The sequence below is a fragment of the Aphis gossypii genome, chromosome X, assembly GCF_020184175.1.
Source record: "Aphis gossypii isolate Hap1 chromosome X, ASM2018417v2, whole genome shotgun sequence".
NCBI classification, from domain to species: Eukaryota; Metazoa; Arthropoda; class Insecta; order Hemiptera; family Aphididae; genus Aphis; species Aphis gossypii.
The window spans coordinates 9,226,548-9,248,151 of NC_065533.1; the positions used below are offsets into that span (position 1 = coordinate 9,226,548).

Genomic DNA, 21,604 nt, shown 5'->3' on the forward strand with positions numbered 1-21,604 from the left:
TCTTTTACTTTTTAAAAACACAATTCGTATAAAATTTGTGATATGTTTATACGTCGATGTCACATATTCGGACTTTGATCAAAGCTGATAATGTTTTTTGTTCATTACTTTTATAAGTTTTAAGTATGTAATTTGTTTTATGGTTAGGTACCTTTTATATTAGATAAGATAAGCTACGGTGATGATGCAGTATTTTCATAAAGTCGTAGTCATCATTTTTTCGGTGTGCTTTATAGATGTTGATCGATTTCAATTCGATAACGACTGGATTTCTTATGTGTTATCTGCTATCAATTTTATATATTATCATTTATAAACGATATTTTTTTTTGGCTTTATTTTCTTAACTCAATTACCGTAATTGTACTACTATAGGAGTGCGTTCAGAAACGTTTTCCGGTATCATCGAGTAATTCCCGTCGTCGTTCATAAAGTATTATGGGCGTTTCGGTGAATTAGCTGACACGCCCCTTTCGCGTTCAAAAACGTAGATGACTATCTAGATAAGTCATCACCTTTAACGCACTCCGTTAACCGTCACAACAAAATGGTTATAATGGTTACTGGTTAGAACCTACATTTTATTCCCGCCAAAATAGTGAACATAATATTATTATAAAATTAAAAATAAATTAATAAATAATAACAAATACTATAATAGAACAAAGGTCAATAACATGACAAAGACAATGCTGACTATTGTCATTTGTCAAATTGTCAATTGTCAAATAGGTACTATATTTTTAACAATCTAATTGAAATGTTTCCTCAAGTCACAGTAGTAAGTATCAAAATAAACTACTAATTTTAACATACCTCTAGGCTCTAAGTACAAAGTAGGTACTAGGTAGTAAGTAATTTTAATTATGTTATTGTTTCAGAAAAAATGTCCAATTTGCAGTGGTTATATTGTTTCAAACCAAATGCCTGAACACTTAAAAAAACATAGGTAAGTTAAATTGTTAAAAATAATATATACACACAGTGGGATCACAACAATAAGTAACTTGAATTTTGAATAGTATATAATTAACCCAATAATAACTTATATAATTATACCCATTAATTTATCTCATATAGAAAGCCAATAATTATACTTTTTTTTTGGTTATAGCCAAGAATACCAACTAAAGAAAAATGAAAATATATCTAAACCAAATAAAAAAACCAATTTATTCGACGAATTTTGTACTGAAACAAGGTAAATAAGTTTATAGTTGATATCGTTATTAAGTTTTGGAAATTTATTGAATACTTACATATTGTTATACCCAGTGCTCGACTTAAGAGGGGAGTACCCCAAATAACTTGTGAAACGAATACAACTTTTACTATACTGTCTTGGCCCATTGCTGGTTAATAAATAATTATATATTTTTTTGTTATAGCCAAGAACACCAACTACAGCAAAATGATATTAATATGCCTAAAGCAAATAAAAGAAAAATCAGTTTATTTGATGAGTTCTGTACTGAAACAAGGTAAATAAGTTTATAGTTGATATTGTTATTAAGTTTTGGAAATATATTGAATACTTACATTATGTTATAGCTACAATAGAGCTAGGAAAACTTCTGAAACTAATACAATTCATATAAATTTTATTGTACTTTCTTAGCTCATTGCTGATTAATAACTAAATAATATACTTTATTTTTATAGCCAAGACCAACTAGAGAAAAATGACAGCAATGTGTCTAAATTGAATAATAAAACCGATTCAATTGACGAGATCTGCACTGAAACAAGGTAAACAATGAGTTTAGTTGTTAAAAACTTTTTTTTTAACTAAACTGGAGTTAAAAAGTTAATGTTAAATGTTGGTTTTTGTTTAACTTAAATCAATTGATCGACAATTTTGAATTAATTTTTGACTATTAACTTTATTTAGATTTCAATTTAATTTAACTAAAAATAGCATTACCCTGGCCCAGCCTTGGTAATTGGTAGTATGTTATTAACATTTATTTCAACTTAAGAAGTTTGAAATTTTTTTACTGTGTAGTACAAATGAAAAACGAGTAACAAATTGGACTAAGTCAGAAACACTTAGCCTTATTGAGGCATATGAAAATAATATTTCGATATTTGAATGTAATTCAAAAAAAAATCGCACAGGTTGGATTCAAGTTTCAAAAGATTTAAAGAAGTAAATTTTCAGATATTTGTTTAACATTTTGTATAATACCTATATTAATAATATAAATAACTTTTATATCATTAGAAAGCAAATTGAATATACTGAGGATCAATGTCAAGGAAAATTTAAATATTTATTATTGTGTTACAAAAAAAAACTTGATAATAGACATAAAACAGGAAGTGCCAATTATGAGTTTGACTATTTTGATGAACTTGATGGGTTATTTGGCAGAAAACCAAACATCAAATCAAAGTATTTAGCATCTTCTAGTCGCATTTACAATGGTTAGTAATACATTTTTAATTTCTCTATAAAAATGTTATGAAATACATTATTTATTATTTACAGGCCTCAATGAAAAGGGTATCTTTAACGAAGATAATGTATCAGCTTCAACTCTACATACTTCAAACACTCCTCCAGAAGCAAAAAAACAAAAAAAAAAAAATCCCAGTGTCCACGAAGCTGCAATTCAAAAGAGACACGATGAAAAAATGGCCATGTCTCAACTTGCACTTGATACATATTAAAATTATATGGATAAACTTCTTGAAAAATTATAAAATACTTTTTTAATGTTTTACAACAGATGATTCAACTCAATCAAAGTAGATTGTAGGTGCTATACTGCTATGTCTGTATTTATTTTTATTTTTTAAAACTAAAGATTTAGGTATTTTATAATTATAAAACAGTAAATTGTGATATAATTTAATTTGTACAGTTGTTATAAATGAAATATTAACGTTTCAATTTTGTTAATCTATAATACATATTATATAATATAAGTATTATTAACTTATTTCTGTATGCTTAAGGATGAAAATAACTTTGATCATATAAAAATACACATTAAACCTTGTAGTGAATTAAATTGTCAAAATATTTTCAGTGTTGTGTACAAGATATCAAGAGTTAACAATATTGATAAAAACATGAAATGGAATCTACACATGAATAACATTGTATCATGACTATAGAATTTTGTCATTCAAATTTTATAAATTGAGAATTTTTTTTACCAGTTCATACTTTAAGAATAATCTATCTTGCCTTTTATAGAGCAATACTACAATACAGCCTGTTGGTTTGGGGAGGTACAGCTAAAAACGCACTACAGCCACTAATAATACAGGAATGATTAATAATTAGGATCTGTCTTAGTAAGATAAACCTAGAAAGATCAATAATAGAAAATGTTAAATGTTAATAAACTATACTTTTCATAATTAAAAATTATAATCTATGGGTGGACGTAGTTAACATTTATGATAAAATAGAAAATAGAGCATATGATGCAAAAATACCTTAATCTAAAAAATCTTTCGGACATAAATTTGTTAATAATTATTTTCATATTTTGTAACTTGTTCTTTGATCTCTGTATAATTTATAATAAATGATCAGGTTAGGTATTAAACAAATAAAAAAAAAAAAAAATTCTACAAAATAAAATTTATCATATTATAATTTAAAGGTATCTACAGTATTAAGCATTGTATAGTTCACACATTGCATCTCGCTTTAATTTCCCATATGTGCGGCAGTGATCTTCAGACGATACTCTTGTAGGATTTGTACATTCGATTCTCTGGTGTCTTAAAAAATTCATCCCTCCTTCAATATATTCATTTATATTAGAATCTGTTTTGTTTTTTAAACACAAATTATGTAGTACACAAGCTGCCAAAACTGTAGATGGGATGAAGTCCATCCTTGACATGTCTAGGTATTTAAACCGTCTAAATCTACCAAAAAATAGAGCAAATGAACTTCTACAGTTTGTCTAGTTCGAGATATATTAAAATTAAAGTGTTTTTGAGCTTCTGTCAGACGACCCCTGTTTATATATGGTTCAACACACCATGTAAGTGGAGGATATGCTTTGTCGCCAAAGATATGCTCATCATTTGGAAAATAAAATTTTGGATTTTTCATAATATTTATATATATATATATCTGAATTTCGAAAAATACGGGTGTCACTCACAGAACCCGGATAGCCAACAAAAACATCGGTAAACTTTAATTCGGCATTTGTAATTGCTTGCATGGTAATTGCATAGTTGCATTTTCGTGTAATATATACTTCTGCATCTTCTTTTGGTGCCTTAATGGGAATGAAAGTACCATCTACAGCTCCAATGACATTTGGGATATTTGCCATCCGAAAAAATAATTCTTTTTGCCGTTCCAACTCTTCTCCGTGTGGCCAAATTATAACGTTGGAAGCATTTATTACTATTAAGTTGACAATTCTGAAAAATGATACTGACAGTGATGATTTTCCCATATCAAACTTTTTTCCGACTGATCTAAATATTAAACATTAAAAAAAATAAATAAAGTCTACAAATTTTATTTTAGTGAAATTTTACATAATACAAATAGTTAATAGTAGTTAAGTATATAGGGTAATGTTATGAAATATTTAAGAGTAATATATGACAAACAATTTAAATTAAATCCTCATATTTATAATATAATACAGAGGTGGCCACAGAAAGGCTCATGCAGCTCTAAAATCAGTTTCGTGTGACTCTTGATACCTTGTTTAAAGTAAAGTAAAATAAAATGAAAAATGTGTCTTCATTTTATAAACATCTCTTAACAATGTGATGTTAACATATTGAAACAATTGCACATTTGCACTAATAAGCTACTAAAAATACTTTAAATATTAGCTATTGAATAACACTATGATAAAGAAGGAATAAAGAATGTGTACTTAATGTAAAACACTAAAACCAATATAGAATAAATAATAATATAAAACCTACTAGAAATGCAAACAAGGTAAACTTTCAACTATTTAAACCTAATGCTACAATAAAAATAATATTGTAGAACAATACCACTATACAACAAAAGTGTTAAATTAATTTATAATATCTTAAAATATTAACTTGAAATAATAAATATATATGAACTAAATAATAAATGTAGAAATGAACGTAGTACATTTAATATCATGTAGTTACTAATTAATATTACATTATTTCATCCTAATTGTATATTGAATTAAATTGGAAAACTATAAAATTATTAGACAATATTACAATAATATAGTAGAAGGTAGTTAATTTTAAAGTTATAAATATTATAATATCAGTATCTAATATCTATAACCTATTATAATAGGTATATAACCTAGATGATGATTTATTTTATCAAAAATTGAAAAATGTCTATAGTATGGTTTTAATAAATGCCATGCTTTTTATTATCATCAATGAAACTATTAGGTAAGTAGTAAGTACTAAGTAGTATTGTATTAACTATAACTATTTACCTATATGAATCTGGAGTGGCAAGTATCCAAAGAACAGACAACAACTGTGAATTTCAGGTCTTCCTGTTTTCTTTTCTCCATTGTTGATTTTGTTTTGACTAATTTCTATCATTGGTAATAGAGTATTATGGAACACTGATCTAGATATTCTAAAACAAGTATAAAGAAATATATTCATTTCGTTTTTGTAATTTACCTACCTGCAGTACACATAATATTATACACTTTTTATTTGCTAAACCTTTAATTACCTAAAGTGGCTTTGAAATACATTATCTGAATAATGAACCACAACATTTTCAATGTAGTTTTTTATCCTGATTGGTAAGTCTTTCTCGATGGTTAAATCTGTATCCTCGTCATCATCATTGTCGTCGAAAGTGAATAGTCCACAGTCTAAAAGTAATTTAAACGAACTACTTGCTGCAATGGATAGAACTATATGATTAGTCATAATAAAATAATAATTACAATTATTAATTTCAAAATGATGTACACATTAAAAATGTATAAAAAAATATTTAGTTTATTTATTCATTATTGTACAAACTGCAAATCAAAGTAAAGCTATAAATAGTATAAAATATATAAAAATGTATTATGATTAGGTATATTATCACTTTAATGTTACCAATTATTGAATTATGGTTCTTCTAATAAGGTATATCATATTTCGGTAATCTGGTTGATAACAGAATGGTTCATTGAAATGGGTGGAGTCATATCGTTCCCCAGCGAAAATCTTAATTCTACATGGAAAACGTTTCTGAACGCACTATAGGTTTTATAACGTTCCCTAAAATATAATATTTGACTGAACTATTGCCAACTTAATTTTAAATTGTTCTAAACTACTCTGGACGAAATGGGAATCGTATAAAAACAAAATTTGAGCGAAACGGGTACCTGGGCGGTTTGGTTAAGTGAAACCTTTCATTACTGTATCCATTTTATTAAGAATTTGATTTTAAGCATCCAAATTAAGACCATAACTCTTAGTAAACCCATCAATTTGTAACTGGTTATTTAATAAATCGAACCAATCACTAATCGTTTTAAAAATATCCACTGCCTAAAATAATTTATTACGTGTGTTTATGATTCCTTACTATTTTTAATTTTACGTTTTGTCTCAGTGTACTCATTACATTTAAATGTTTCTCTGTAATTTTATATGCCAATTTAAAATCTGAGTTTTTTGTTGTACTTAAATACTCTTCAATAATTTGCCTTCCAATACATGAAAAAATTTATTGGAAGAAGTAACTCGAGTTACTTCTTTTATCTTGGGCAAATAAAGATAATTACTAAAAAAAAATTTTCAAATAAAATTATTTTATTTTATATTAACAACAAGATTATAACAAATCAAATCATAAAATCAACTATAAAAATGTTTAATTAAAGAAATGAAATACTTTGTACACCTATCTTAGATAGATTCAAATAATTATATAAAAAAATAAAATAAAATAACAAATTACTTACTAACTTAAAAATATTTAAAAACTGTTTATTGTCTAAAAACAATAGAAAAAATAAATAAATATAAATTATTCAAAGCTCAGTGATCTATAAAAATCATGATAAACTGATGATATGAGTTCACTATCACATAAACACATAAACACAACAAATCTTTAACTTTAAGTTTTTCTGTTGACATTTTTCCTGTGTATGCAACTTTTGGTTTAATGTGTAGTATATCATAGCATCTTTCTTTATTTTTCTTAGTAGCTATTATGTCAAGAGTAATAAAACCTATCGTATTAAGGTTATACCTAATTTCTATTAAAAATAACCTTTCATGCAATACTGATACCTCTTTCACATGATTTCATTTAATCACATTTTTGTTTGTAGATGTTTTCCAGTCAAATTGTTCATTTTCTACTAAACATTTGAAATCTAAAAATACATTGTTTGACATTTGAATAATCAAATAAGGTTGTTTAGTTACTTTAACACTTTTCATTTAAGTGACCCATTGCATTGGAACATAAATAATTGTTCTCTTTTTAGCACATTCGATTGTTGCATGCACACTATCACCTTCATTCTGTGTATGACCCTTCTCCAAAAAAGTGTGTCTTTTATTAACTTAATGAATGAAAGCTGTATATTCCCACATTGAGTATATGTATAGATTCCTATTTTGTCCTGCACAGTTATCTGAGTAGAAATTAAATTCACATATACCATGGTTCTCCTTCATAAATTTAAAAAAAATTAATAAACAAGTACCAATGACATAAGAACCTCTTTTTCCATCAGATTCACACCACATATAACAATATGCTTGTTTTTTGCCATTATCAAAAACAGTAAAATTGTATGTGGCAAATTTTCTTTTGTAATACAAATTACAAATTCCCAACATCATCTTGAGGTGTTGTTAGAACTTTTTGGAGATTACACACAGCTAAACAAAATTTTGAATCAGTTAATGTCTTTAGTTTAACAGATTTTTTTTTTTTGTCTTCCTAATATTTTATTTATTATATGCAAATCATATTCAATTTGCATTGTAGTTTCTCTAATGGTCTGGCTAATATATATTTTTCCCATACATCACACTGATCCTTCTTTGGTTTAAAGAAGGATAAATTAAAATTATTATTATAAATATCTGTGTATTGTCTTAATGCTGTATTTAATACTCTAGGATGTAATGTGGACTTTTTTTTTTATCCAATTCAAGTAAAGTCTGTGCATTTTTGATATAGATAGTCCACTTTCCAAGTATTTTCTTTTTGAATCTTCTCTTATGTAGTGAGAATCTATAGTAGGAAAACTATTTATATGCTCTGTGATGTATTTATTCACTTCACTGTTCATAGTTGATTGGCGTTTAAATTTCCCTCTTAAATCTTTTGAAAAAATTGATGATGTTTTTAAATTTATGCAAATATTAGTAACTACTTTGTCCGAGATTCCTAAAGTTTGTAAAAACATGGTTTTGCAAATTTGAATTTTTTCTAATTTAATAGTAAAATAATATTTACGAGAATAGTTTTTGCGAGGTTGTGATGTACCCTCAGAAGTACCAAAAGTTATGCTACTCTTCTTACTCATCATTTGTACATTGCTTGAAATAAAGTCTCGATGTTTCATATGGCTATTTGAGGTCCAATATGAATCAAAATTATTTTCTTATCTTCATCATTCAATTTTTCTATGCACTTCATTTGACACTTTTCCATACATTGTGGTCCCATCTTTTTTGCCATTATCGTTTTACCTTTTTTGTTGATATGCTCTTCTCCTAGATTAATTTTCTTTTTGATTTTACATCAATCCATTCAGAACTATTTTTAATACTTTTCCTTGTTAAATTATCTTTATGAATCAACTGACGTATTTTTTGCTTAACATAAAGTACCTACTAATGTATTCTCTACCTGTATAAAACAAAACATAATAAATTTATTGAAAAACAGTTATATTATTATGAACTTACAACTAATGTATTGGGTAAGACTATCAAGGTTGGAAATATATTTTCAGGTGTCAAACTATTTGTGTCATTTTGTACACTATCATCACAGTTAATGGTCAAGTATTCCGGACCTTTGTCACTATCATACATATCTGGCTCATCTTCACTATTGGAAGCTTTATGTGCTAATTTTTCGTTCTATTAAAAATAATATTATCATCATAAAACATATTAGTATAGAAACCTAACTATGATAATATTTTAATTGTACATCTTATTATTATTTATTAATATTTGATGTCTTATTCAAAATATTATTAAAATATAAATAAATATTTTTATTACTCAATAATTGCATACTAAATGCATCAACATTATGTGGCTAAATCTTTAGCAACATTATTTATATAGGTATTTTATTTTTATAATTTATAGTTGTATAGTTTAAAATGAATTACATTATTATAATCATAATATTAACTAAGTGCCTAAGATATTTATTAATAAGTTTAAGTTTAATGAAATAAAAATAATAATATATGAATTAAATATGTCAGAGTTCACTACAATATTATCAATATTTTGCCTAGACTTGAATTGTCTTATTAACTATAATGCTTAAAATTATATTTATAGGTAGGTATGGAAAAATTGCATGGTTAGCGACTTATTATTTTAATATTGAAATGTGAAACCCTTTTAGTTTTGTTGCATATTATATTTGCATATTTTCAACTATTTGAAACTATCATCCTCTGATGAAATTTGACCATATTCATAGCAATCTAAGATACTATCTTCATTATCTGATGAAATTGGACCTGAATTCGAATCCTGTTTTATAATAATATAATAATCAACAAAAAATGTAATTAGATTATCAGTAATAATACTATGCTGCTATTATTCACTGCTATTGATATTATTTTTATAATATAAAATATTTTCTTATTTTCTTCTCAACTCTAAATCCCAATTTAATACAATTTTGCAGTCGTCCAAGCTTTGGAGTTGATTCATATGTTACTGGTAGAGAGTCATTTTTTATGTTTTTAAAACATCGTGGATTATGGGATTTTCCAATTATGACCAGTTTCATTTTTTTACCAGTCATACTTGCCAAAACTAAGACAGTCATACGTTCTTTAGTAATTTTACCACCTGAACATTTTTCGCCTTTAAATTTTAATGTTCTGTTAGGAAGCATTTTGTAAAAAAGTCCAGTCTCATCTACATTAGAAATTTGGTCATCTGTCTATCCTTCCCGTAATTTCGGCCACATTTTTTCTCGCCAATTTTTTGTTATTTCAGTGTTGACCGAATTAAATTCATCGCTTATTGTTGAAAACACAATATTATGACCTTGATTTAAATCTTTGAATCCAACCAGTGGAACAATTAAAATTATGCTTGCCAAGGCCTTCAGCTAATTCATTCGCTTTTTGTCGAAGAATTGGTCCATTAATTGGAATGCAGAGATTTCTTTGATTTTTAAACCATTGTGATAAAACAGAGTCTAAATCTATACATATATGTACGATTTTAAAGTTTCTTAATTGATAATTTTTCGTTTTGAAACTCTTGTTCGAAATTGTAAAAATGTAACTAAGGATAAAATTGTTTTAATTGGTCAAAGTTCAAGCTCTTTTATAACTATTATAAGCCAAACTTATGGAGAATCTTGTATTAAATTTTCAATTCTTAGCTTCTTACAAAAAATTTTTTATAAATTTTAACTACAAAATAAATTATACATTTTTATGATATTGACGAATTTTTGTGAATATTTAAACTTCAAAAGCTAATAAAAAAAAAAAAAAAAAAAAAAAACTAAACAAAAACGAATAATTCAAATGCCTATGAATAGCATTGAAATAAGCGAAATATTTTGAATTTAGAAAAATTAAATCGTGTAAAGAAAATGCCAATTTAAATGACTGGTAAAATTTTCAAAAATCTATGACTTATACTTTTTGAATAATAACAAATACTTAAAAGCGTTTTAGGATAAAACATTATCGATACGCAATTTCGTAAAGACTTAAAATTCAATTGCTCATAACATTTTTCCAATAATGACGCTTCGAGTTTTCTCTATAGCTATTTGAAGGAAAACTTATGGAAAACTTAATATTGGATTTTTTAATCTTAGATATAAATACAAAACATTTTATGAATTAATTACAAAGCTGCTTGTAAATGTTTACGATTTTGACATATTTCGTAAAAATTTGAACTTTAAACCTTTATAAAAAAAAATTGTGACTAACGATTTTGATTTTTTCTTACAACAATAAGTCCGATTTATAAGAAACCTGGTATTAAAGTTTCAAGTTTTATTGGTGACCCAACATTTTTTTATTGATATTTCAAAAAAAAAAAAAAAAAAATCAGATAAATCGAAAATTTCAGTTGTCTATAATACTAGCTCAAAAAATTCATAATATTTTAACTAATAATGTTAAAATTTAACTGTATATAGATAACGCTATTATAAACATTTGGTGAAAATTTAAAGTATTTACAGTGATTAGTTTTTGAGTTTAAACCACATAAAAAATCGATTTTTTGAATACTCTTGGAAAATTCTTACTTTTGACATCTATAATGCACCAAGAATATTCACTTTGCCATCGGAAATCAAAGCAGAAGTTTATAATTGAAACATTATTTCGACAAGTTTTGCTGAACCCAGACATAAAAACAAAAAAAAAAAACACATCATTGTAAAATCAATACATTTATCACTTCGTTCAGAATCTAAAATTCAGTAGTTATTCAATATTTTATTAGAAACGGAGTGATGAATGTATTGATTTCACACAATGGTGTGTGGTTTTGTGTGTGTGTGTGTGTGTGTGTGTGTGTGTGTGTGTGTGTGTGTGTGTGTGTGTGTGTGTGTGTGTGTGTGTGTGTGTGTGTGTGTGTGTGTTGTGTGTGTGTGTGTGTGTGTGTGTGTGTGTGTGTGTGTGTGTGTGGTGTGTGTGTGTGTGTGTGTGTGTGTGTGTGTGTGTGTGTGTGTGTGTGTGTGTGTGTGTGTGTGTGTGTGTGTGTGTGTGTGTGTGTGTTGTGTGTGGTGTGTGTGTGGTGTGTGTGTGTGTGTTGTGTGTGTGTGTGTGTGTGGTGTGTGGTGTGTGTGTGTGTGTGTGTGTGTGTCTGTGTGTGTGTGTGTGTGTGTGTGTGTCTGTGTGTCTGTGTGTCTGTGTGTGTGTCTGTGTCTGTGTCTGTGTGTGTCTGTGACGTGTGTCTGTGTGTGTGTGACGTGGTCTGTGTACAGCATAACTAGTCTGCTATAATGCTTCAATTTTAAACTTCGGGGGTGGTTTCCGAAGATAAAATGAATATCCTTGGTGCATAATAGAGGTAAAAAGTATTTATATATTATATATTGTATATATTTTTATATTGTATTTATATATTATGTAAACAATTAAATTTTAAATGTTTACGAAACCGCGTAACAATGACGATTTATCTTCAAACGAAAATAAATATTTGTTATAATTCAAAAAACATAAGTCATAGATATATGACAATTTCACCAGTTATTAAGATTGGCATTTTCCTTACATGATTTAATTTTCAAAATATTTTGAGTTTTTTGAGCTATTTATAGACGAAATTTAGACTGAAATTTTCAATTTTTCTGAAAATTTTTTTTTTGAAGTGTCGATAAATTTTTTTTGGCCCTATCAAAATTCTTGAAAATTTTATACAAAGTTCCTCATATGTTATTCTTATAGTGATTAAAAAATTATTAATTATTATTTTTATTAGCATTTGAAGTTCAAATTTTGACGAAAATTCGTCAAAACTATGAATATTTGCAAATTATTTTGTAGGTATAATAATTCATAAAAATTAGTAGCTAAGAGCTGAAAATTTAATACAACATTTTTCATAAATTTAGCTTACAATAATTATAAAAGAACTTAAATTTTGGTGTATTCAGGCCATTTAAACATAAATCACCTTTTTCACCAACCACTGGAAATTATATCCTAGGCTAACTAATCATCTTCGTTCAGAATCGTTTTTCGTGTACAATGATACCTATACCTATCATTGGATTCAAATTTAATTTACTTATAATATAATAGTGATCCAACGGCACCTAATTTATAGCAATGAGGTACCCACTTTTTTATGTTCCTATTACCTATATACTTGGTACCTCAGCTAGAATAAATTAGGAGTATCAACTAGAGTTGGTAGGTGGAAATAACTAAAAATGTCTGTTTACGCTAATGGAGAAGACAGAAATGTTAAGACTGCCACGAATGTAACCAAATATCCGCCTATGACGTGTACTCAATAATCTGTTTGACATCAAAATAAAGGTGCTTTACCGAGATAAACCATGAGCGTGAATATAGCCATTTAAATTATTCTAACGTTAGTTTAATGAAAGTGCTACGTGCCTATTATACTTGTATATATATTTATTTGTTAATTTTTATTTCATTTATAAAATATTATTTTATTCATTCATATTGTCTTTATCCGAACATTTATTTTTTGCCGGGACCTTTAATCTAAGATCATTACTCCCAATAAGTCATTACAACCGGTGTCATTATAAACGGTTTCTGCTGTATAAATTGTTGAAATTTAATGAATAAAGTGAAGAAACTTAATTTTTACTCCTACCTCTATATTTAAAACTGTATAGTGCATTGTAGCTTGAAAATAAAACTAGATATATAATCTTAGCAACAAATATTAGCAATTAATAAATATTATTTTATTTTTTATTTTTTTTTAAAGTTCAAGCAAATCTTGATTTAATTAGGTATATAGTTTAACTAAATTATTTCATTAAAAATTAAAAAGAGGAAAAAGTAATTCAGTGTGATTAAAATTATATTTTGTGATCCTTTAAGTTTTAGAACATTGGTAAAAAATTTCAGATTACTCTACTACAAAATTAACGATACTAAATTTTCAAAAAAAAATTCTCTACAATGAAGAAAGTCAAAACAAACACTGTAAAAAATGAAATTATTCCAAATAAACATGTATCGGATATGGATGAAGGTAGTTTTGGTTAACTGTGCTACGTCAAATTTTAATTTATACAACATTAAATTACAGCGGTGTTACGATGGGAAACACTTATGTCAAAAAATATGATAGTTACAAGTAGAGATGAAGAAGCTACTATACTTAAAGTATTTATTACTTCAATCTTACCGACCTAACGTTGGTAACGGAATCTCGGGCAAACGCGAATACGATTTACCTGTGTCGTCGGCCGGTGTCTGAGGAACCGATAATTTGTTTTGTATATTTGACATATCAATTACCTCCACACCTTTAGGGGTGACCTGATGTGCTATTGCCTTTGACGCCGAAATAAGTGTCCGAACCTCCGCAGGCATCCCGACATCATAGTCTTTCGTTACACTTAGCCGTCTTCGAGCTTATGATGTATACATATTTACCGTTGGTGTAAATTGAGTGGTTCTTCTTATGAACTCTTTATCCACATTTTCTAAACTATAGCGTGTTGTTCCTATTACAATTACTTGATTTGATGAGCATCTCGCCCAATACTCGAAAAAGTGTCGACATAATTTCTTCGAGGAACTCAAAAAATCATCTGAAAAACGGAAAATTAGTCTATTTTTCAATGTGCATGTATTGGAATTTCTCCTTTTTTTTATTACACTTTTTTTATATTTATATAATAAACCATTTACCTATAAAGATTAAACTCGTGAAGAATAGAATAGCATTTTCACCTTATAATTATACAAATAGACATATATTTTAAACATTATATTATTTAATAAAATTCAAATGTAAAATATATTTATTCAAAAATAATGAGTTATTATTTTACTATTGATTATTCAAGTATAATTTATTTATTCTTATTTCACAATATCATATTTAATAGATTTATTATTGTTATCATTGTATTATAATTTATAACTATTATTTAAATATACTGTTTTCTATTATAACTATAAATATCCACTATTCAAAAAAAATTACATTTTAGTGTAAAAAATCTTAAAAACAAAAAATAAATAAATAAATTTACTTGATCCACAAAATTATAAAATCAATAGTTTCTTCACTCGTTTAAAAGAAAAATAATACTGATATTTGTTAAAGCAAATTATAAACCAAATGTAAAACTAAATATTATTCATCAATAAATAGTTATATTAAAATAAATATCCCAATCATGATTTTTAGTTATAGGTTATAAATTTATAATAAAAATATTAATAGTATTACGTCTAAATTATTCATTGAATTCAGTACAACACATGATAGTAATGCTAAAGAATGAAAATTAATTATACTAAAGTATTTCATTTTTAGCAACCTACGTTTTAATATTCGTTCAAGTATATTCATCATTGAAAACTAATACAGATAACTGAGTGAAAATTAAAAAAATATACAAACACTTATGCGTGTGTTAAAAATAGCCGACTGTTAGGTGGAAAATAATAATTTATTTACCTGAAGCTTTTAACGAGGGCAAAGAACTTTTAACGAGTACGAGTAGAGGTGGTCACGCTGTGGTTAAATTGATCGTCCTGGTCTAAGCAGACCGTTGTTGGGCTACCAAAAAACGTAAACACTAGATATTTAACTGCTAAAAAACGTTATAAAGTCATTTACTTGTCAATGTATGTCAACATAGGACGTACTTTGAAGAGCTGCTGTATTTGTAAATAGCCATAATATTTTCAGTAAGTACCTACATTATGTAACTTTGATGACAATTAAAAAAAAATCACATTTATCGGTAACTATTCATAATAGGCTAATACACATTACAATAACCTTTATTGCAAGAGACTCTCATATTTATATTTTGTTTATTTATTGGATTTATAATTTTTTTAACTAATTCGAATCGCTCAAATGTTTTAATAAAATTAAATTTTTTCAAACGTATTAAATTGTTTAATAAATCTATATTATTATTTATTACAAAAAAATATTGTAGCCTATAGGTATACAATTTTTATTGTATACATTGATATAAAAGATATAATTTTAAAGTTATATTTAGTTTATTTTTGTATAGACTACTTAAAATCATTTGTATTCTAAAATATACTTATTCATTAAGTTTTATCATAATCTTATGTATTAATGTATTATACATTTTATTAGAAATATATAATAAGAATTATTATTATTATTATAACAAAAACGGAGAAGACGCTTTATTAAGCTCTGTATTCAATTTTAAAGTTTGAGTTATTCAAATTTTGTTAATTCAGAAATCAAAGTACAAAATAATTTTTAAATATACATGACATAATCCTAAAGGTCACGCCAGACACAATAAAAATAAAACATACATCATTAACCAATAGAATTATCGCTCTGTCTGCTCAAAAAAAAAATCTTTGGCAAATAATTAATTAAAAAAAAAATAATTAAGATATTTAAAATTATTAAATTAGTTACATAATTATAAAAAAATAAATATTTAATAAGTAACATATAAAATATATTTTTAATAAAATAATTATATCGCAATCGTTTTAGATTCAAACTAAATTTTATTTCATATATTTAATAATTGTATAAATATTTATTATTTTAATTATAAAATATTATTTTTTGCTAACTATAAAAAACTATAATTTATGTATATTATTTAAACATATAAATAGATATTTTTTGTGTTTGTTTGTTAATATACATAAGGGGTTATTGAGAAATATAAGATGAAATCTTCAATATCTTATGACGGTGGTTTTTTTTTTAAATAAAATATTTTATCGATGATAAGTGAAAATGGTATGTATAATCGAACAGAGCATAAAAAATGCATTAGTCACTGTCAACTGTTGTGAATTTTTGTAATGACATTTAATGTCGGCTCTAATTTTCAACAATGCTTCATAGAGAAAGGATATAGATTATTGTTTTTTAAGGTTTACATTCAAACTTAGTTTGTTCCAGCAAGAAATATTTGCTTCAAGGGTACCTACTCACCATTCCAAGACAATTTCATTATTCAATGGGGTACCAAATAAGAATTCATAACTATAGTTACCTTGTGATTTTTACTAGTACGGCAGCCACCTAACGATTAATATAACGAGTTAAATAAATTGAAGTGTGACTACTTATTAAAATAATAATTAAATATTATGTAATATAGGTATAACCAAGATATACGTAATACCTAATAATTTCTTTTATGAATTATAATGAATAGGTAATAAAATAATATAGGTACCTAATTTATATTTATAATAATTAATTGATAATAGTAGGTATATTTTGTGCGTTCTATCCAAGTTTTTACACGGTGACAAGGAGTGATTTCTATGTAAATTAGTTTTGTTTACCGTGTGGATACACATTGTACATTTTATCCACACGAACAAAAATTGCACAATATTAAATAAAAAGTGTGTAATTTGTGTTCGCGTGGATAAAATGTACAATGTGTGTCCACTCGTAAACAAAACTAATTTATGTCGAATTCACCCCTTGCTACTGTGTAAAAACTTGGATAAAACATAAAACGTACCTACAAAATATACCTACTACAATAAAAATAAATTGGAACGTTTATAAATTCACGGATTGCATGCCACCTGTTAAAGGTATATTTGAATAGCATAATGTGTATAATTTACACTGTTCACAAATTAATTTTTTCAATTTTGGATTTTTCTAATTTTTCAAAAAACGAAAAATAAATCAATCAAAATTGTTTAAAAATATTTCTTTTTATTTATTCGTGGATAAAAAATTTAGTTTGTTTAGTCACAAATGTGCCTAAATTTTTAATTACTACTTAAAATAATTAAATTAAAATAACATTTTCCTTCCATTTTTTGAAGACTAAATTAGGACTGACTATAAAGTTGTGTTGTACTGATGTGGTTAAAAATATTGTATTTTAAAATATTATATTCAAATTTTAAAAACTTAAAAATAATTAAACTATCTTATATAATTTTATTAATTTAGGTATAGTATAATAGCATTTATATTGTTATCTCCAATAACCATAATATCTGTTAAGTGTTAATTGATTATTCGCATTGTATTATATTAATTCCATTTTTTCAATTAACTATGATTTTGTTAAAATTTGAACTTCAAATGCTTATAAAAGAAATCGCTCATTTTATATATCTTAGGTATTTTTAAATAGCTATAATATGAAGAGCTACTTTATTTAATTTTCAAGTATTTTTGAACTAAGATACAAAAATATTATTAATAAAATAAGTTTAAAATTTTTTTAAATATTTATAAATAGTTAAGAATGTCAAAACATTTTTTAAAAAAAAGTGGTCACCCATCCAAGAACATTGCATACAATTGCTGGCTGACTAGAGGAAACGTAATAGAATCTCTCTCGTTATCCTAATGATGATATTATTAAAAATAAAATATATTATTTAACTTAAAACTTAATTTTTATTGTTGAAACACGAATTACAAATTTTCATGATTTTCATGTTTTTTTTATGAATTTTGTAATTTATTTTTTTAATACCTATTTGCGTAGTTACATTGTTTCTTGTTGGTATAATATTAGGTACTCAATTATATTGAAAATTATTATGAATTCTTATATTTAATCATCAACTATTTTTAAATTTAAAATGTATGTAGTAAAAAATGTAGTAATATTTTTTTTTAATTTTTGGATTACAGTTATAACAACTAATAACTTATAAGGAGATTCGTATTATATTTTTAAACCATTGCTTATATAAATAATATTAATGAAGAATTATTATTTTTCGCGTCAAAATTTAAACTTCAAACGTTCGTAAAAAAAATTTGTGGAGTTGCCTACAAAACTTGATAAACTTTTCCGAGAACTTTGTATTTAATATATTATTAATACTTGAACTTGATTATATGTATAATACATACATGCATATAAGTATATATTGTATGTATTATCATACATATGTACTTCGTATATTTGTTACGTATTAACTTTTGAGTTTATACCGACATGCAGTAGAATGCAAGTATAATTAAGCAATACAATAAAATTAATCTAAATGTTTTAAAAAAGTCGATGTTTATATAAAATATGTTAAAATATACATAAAAGTTTCAAATTTCTATGAAAAATACTTATGAATTACAACAAAATAACTATTGCTATTTTTCTTCGTTTAATAACTAATCTCCTCCAAATCTAAACTGTAATTGACTTTAAAAAAAAAATGTGTTGATAAAATTTTAGATTTTTTGGTTTCAGTAAAAACTACTTATAATTAACCTTGTATTAAAAATTCTATAAGAATTGAATATTTTATAAATTTTTAACTACTAAATAATTTTTAAATTAAAAAAAAAATAACACATCCCTGACAACCCCCCACGAAGACTCAAACGTAAATGGGTTAGAGACCTCCTCCATTAATTAATAAAATACCCAAATAGGTAGCTCCATTGAGAGCCCTCCTACATCGTGCCATATTCATATTATGTAATCCTCTTCATCATTATTACTTGTTGTGCTTAATTGTATAGTTGTATATTTCTTATTAAATAAAAAAAAAAATTAAAAAAAAAAAATAAATAAATAAAAAAATAAAACCAAAAACAATCGAAAATATATTAATAATAATATGCTAAGTTAATAATAAAGTATAATAAAGGCTATATAAATAATATATAATTAGCGTACTTTGAAAGACATGGCTGATAATAATTAATATATATATATAATTAGTTAGACTTAGTCTATTGGCAAATAATATGAGTGCCAACGGAAAAATAGAAAAAAGCGTCGAAAACATCCATTTGGAAGTCGAAGAGCAACTGGAAAAAAACAATAATAAAGTAGTGGATTCCAGTGATGATGCAAGTTGTGTAAGTACAATAAATAAATCCTTACAATTTACATAGTTTTTATAGTTTTCAATGCTTATTTTTGTAGAATAGCTATAATACCAATTGATTGTAAGTAAGTAGGTACCTAATTTATAAATAAGCAATGTCAACTATTTATTGAGCTACTCATTTAATTATTTACTATAAATTGTATGAATTATATTTAAAACACTGATTAATTACGTTAAAAGTAATAGATTTTACAATAATATAATTCATATAACTAATTTCAATATATATAATATATATATATTGCTGTAACTATGAAATATATATATATACGTTCATAATTGGACGTAATGGACTATAGCTTATATTAAATCTGCAACATTTTCATCAATTTCATTGACTGAGTCCGACATTAACATCAACACATATTTTACTAATTTGAACCCGAGAATTTAGATCAATATTCGATGACAAGTGAACAGTAGTTTTTAATACGATTTTAGATTTTACTTCTTTTTTTAGTATTTAATATACGTATCAAAAAAAATCGACATTTCAATCAATAAATAAAACATCATTGAGTTTACTTAATGGCCACAGGTTACAGTCGAATCGTTATTTAAAACAAATATAACAAAAACGAAAACGAAAACTTACGTATAAGTAGGTAATTATTCGACGGAAATTACGATTTACGACAACGCAAAACGAAACGCCCTTCAGGATAAAATGTCTTTAAACATTTAAGTCGATAGAAGTTAAAATCAGTTTACATGTATAATAGTGTAAACAATAATAAGGTAGTTATACATTTTTGTTTGAACATTTTTGTTTTTGTCATTGCGATAAGAATCTGTTGCAACGGCATGACGAAAAACACGAGTGCAAATAACCAACGTTTCACTCCACCGGGAGGCAGAGAATACCGAATAATTCAATTATAATTGAATTACCTTACAAGATTTTGGTAATTTTTGTAAAATAAGTATTTTGTACTTTGAAAGATGTTTAATTATAATTATGAGGAGTTCAGCACCTCCCCAATCTCTGTCTATCATCATGTAGGTTACTAGGTCCTAAGTATAAGCTACGCAGTAAGGGTACTACAGTAACAATATCTCTACTATTCGGAATTTACTAGTTTACTATTATAATCAGTGGTGAATAAGTGGTAAACAAATTCACGGGTATACTATAATTATGCCTTTTTTTTAAACATATTTCTCGAAATGTTGTTTTATCGCTGCAATGGAACACTATAATAATATCATTTATATTGTGTTTAATTGTGTAAATGTAGATTTGTGTGTGGTTATTTGTTGCCATCAGTCTTTGCTACATATAGCTATACAGCTGTAAAAAAAATATTAAGAAGGAAGTGTATAATATAATAATATACATTATACATAATATATATATTATATATGCATTGCATCTGTAGGTATACTGTATACATCGAATCACATACATTTTTGTAAGCCTGTAATAAACATCTAAAATCAAGTAAAACAAAGTGTTATGCAGGTAAATACCTATCGTATTTATGCCACTGCTATCAATAATGAATTATATACACATATATTTTCATTCGAGTGGAGATTATCAAATTGCACTTGGGTTAAAATCGCTAATCGGGACATATTATATAATACTACTAGTCTAACTACATTTTGATTTGAACTCATTTGAACCATAATTTTCAATTAAATGATTCCCAGATGAAAGTTCAATTTTATAATATTTTAATAAACTCATAAATTTCCCGAATAGGTAGGTACTTGTTGTTTTACTGTACTGTATTTAAATAAATTGGTAATTTTTGAATTGCTTAGATAATCTGCTGCAGATCTATACATTTTTGGTAAAAATTTCAAAAATTTTCTGAAGTTACCTACATAAAAAAATTGATTTTGTTAAA

The 21,604-nt window shown here is 25.8% G+C and overlaps 1 protein-coding gene, 1 long non-coding RNA gene and 1 pseudogene across 2 annotated transcripts; 2 read left to right on the forward strand and 1 right to left on the reverse strand.

The window, feature by feature from the left end:
- Positions 1 to 760: 760 nt before the first annotated feature.
- Positions 761 to 2,673, forward strand: LOC126552321 (uncharacterized). The gene is made up of 8 exons (XM_050207011.1): positions 761 to 781; positions 882 to 949; positions 1,115 to 1,201; positions 1,389 to 1,481; positions 1,663 to 1,749; positions 2,006 to 2,149; positions 2,225 to 2,427; positions 2,492 to 2,673. Exons 1-8 carry the CDS (start codon positions 761 to 763, stop codon positions 2,671 to 2,673), a joined length of 885 nt encoding a protein of 294 aa, XP_050062968.1.
- Positions 2,674 to 3,405: 732 nt separating this feature from the next.
- Positions 3,406 to 6,699, reverse strand: LOC126552048 (uncharacterized; annotated as a pseudogene).
- A 6,912-nt stretch (positions 6,700 to 13,611) lies between these two features.
- LOC126551958 (uncharacterized) lies at positions 13,612 to 14,703 on the forward strand. The gene is made up of 2 exons (XR_007605814.1): positions 13,612 to 13,911; positions 13,969 to 14,703. It is a non-coding gene; the product is annotated as an uncharacterized LOC126551958 (long non-coding RNA).
- Positions 14,704 to 21,604: the final 6,901 nt, after the last annotated feature.

Coding starts and splice junctions, on each gene's coding strand:
- LOC126552321 (XM_050207011.1), top strand. CDS start 761: ATGTTTCCTCAAGTCACAGTA. Junction 1,750..2,005: donor GAGATCTGCACTGAAACAAG/GTAAACAATGAG, acceptor TTTACTGTGTAG/TACAAATGAAAAACGAGTAA. Junction 2,150..2,224: donor GTTTCAAAAGATTTAAAGAA/GTAAATTTTCAG, acceptor TTATATCATTAG/AAAGCAAATTGAATATACTG.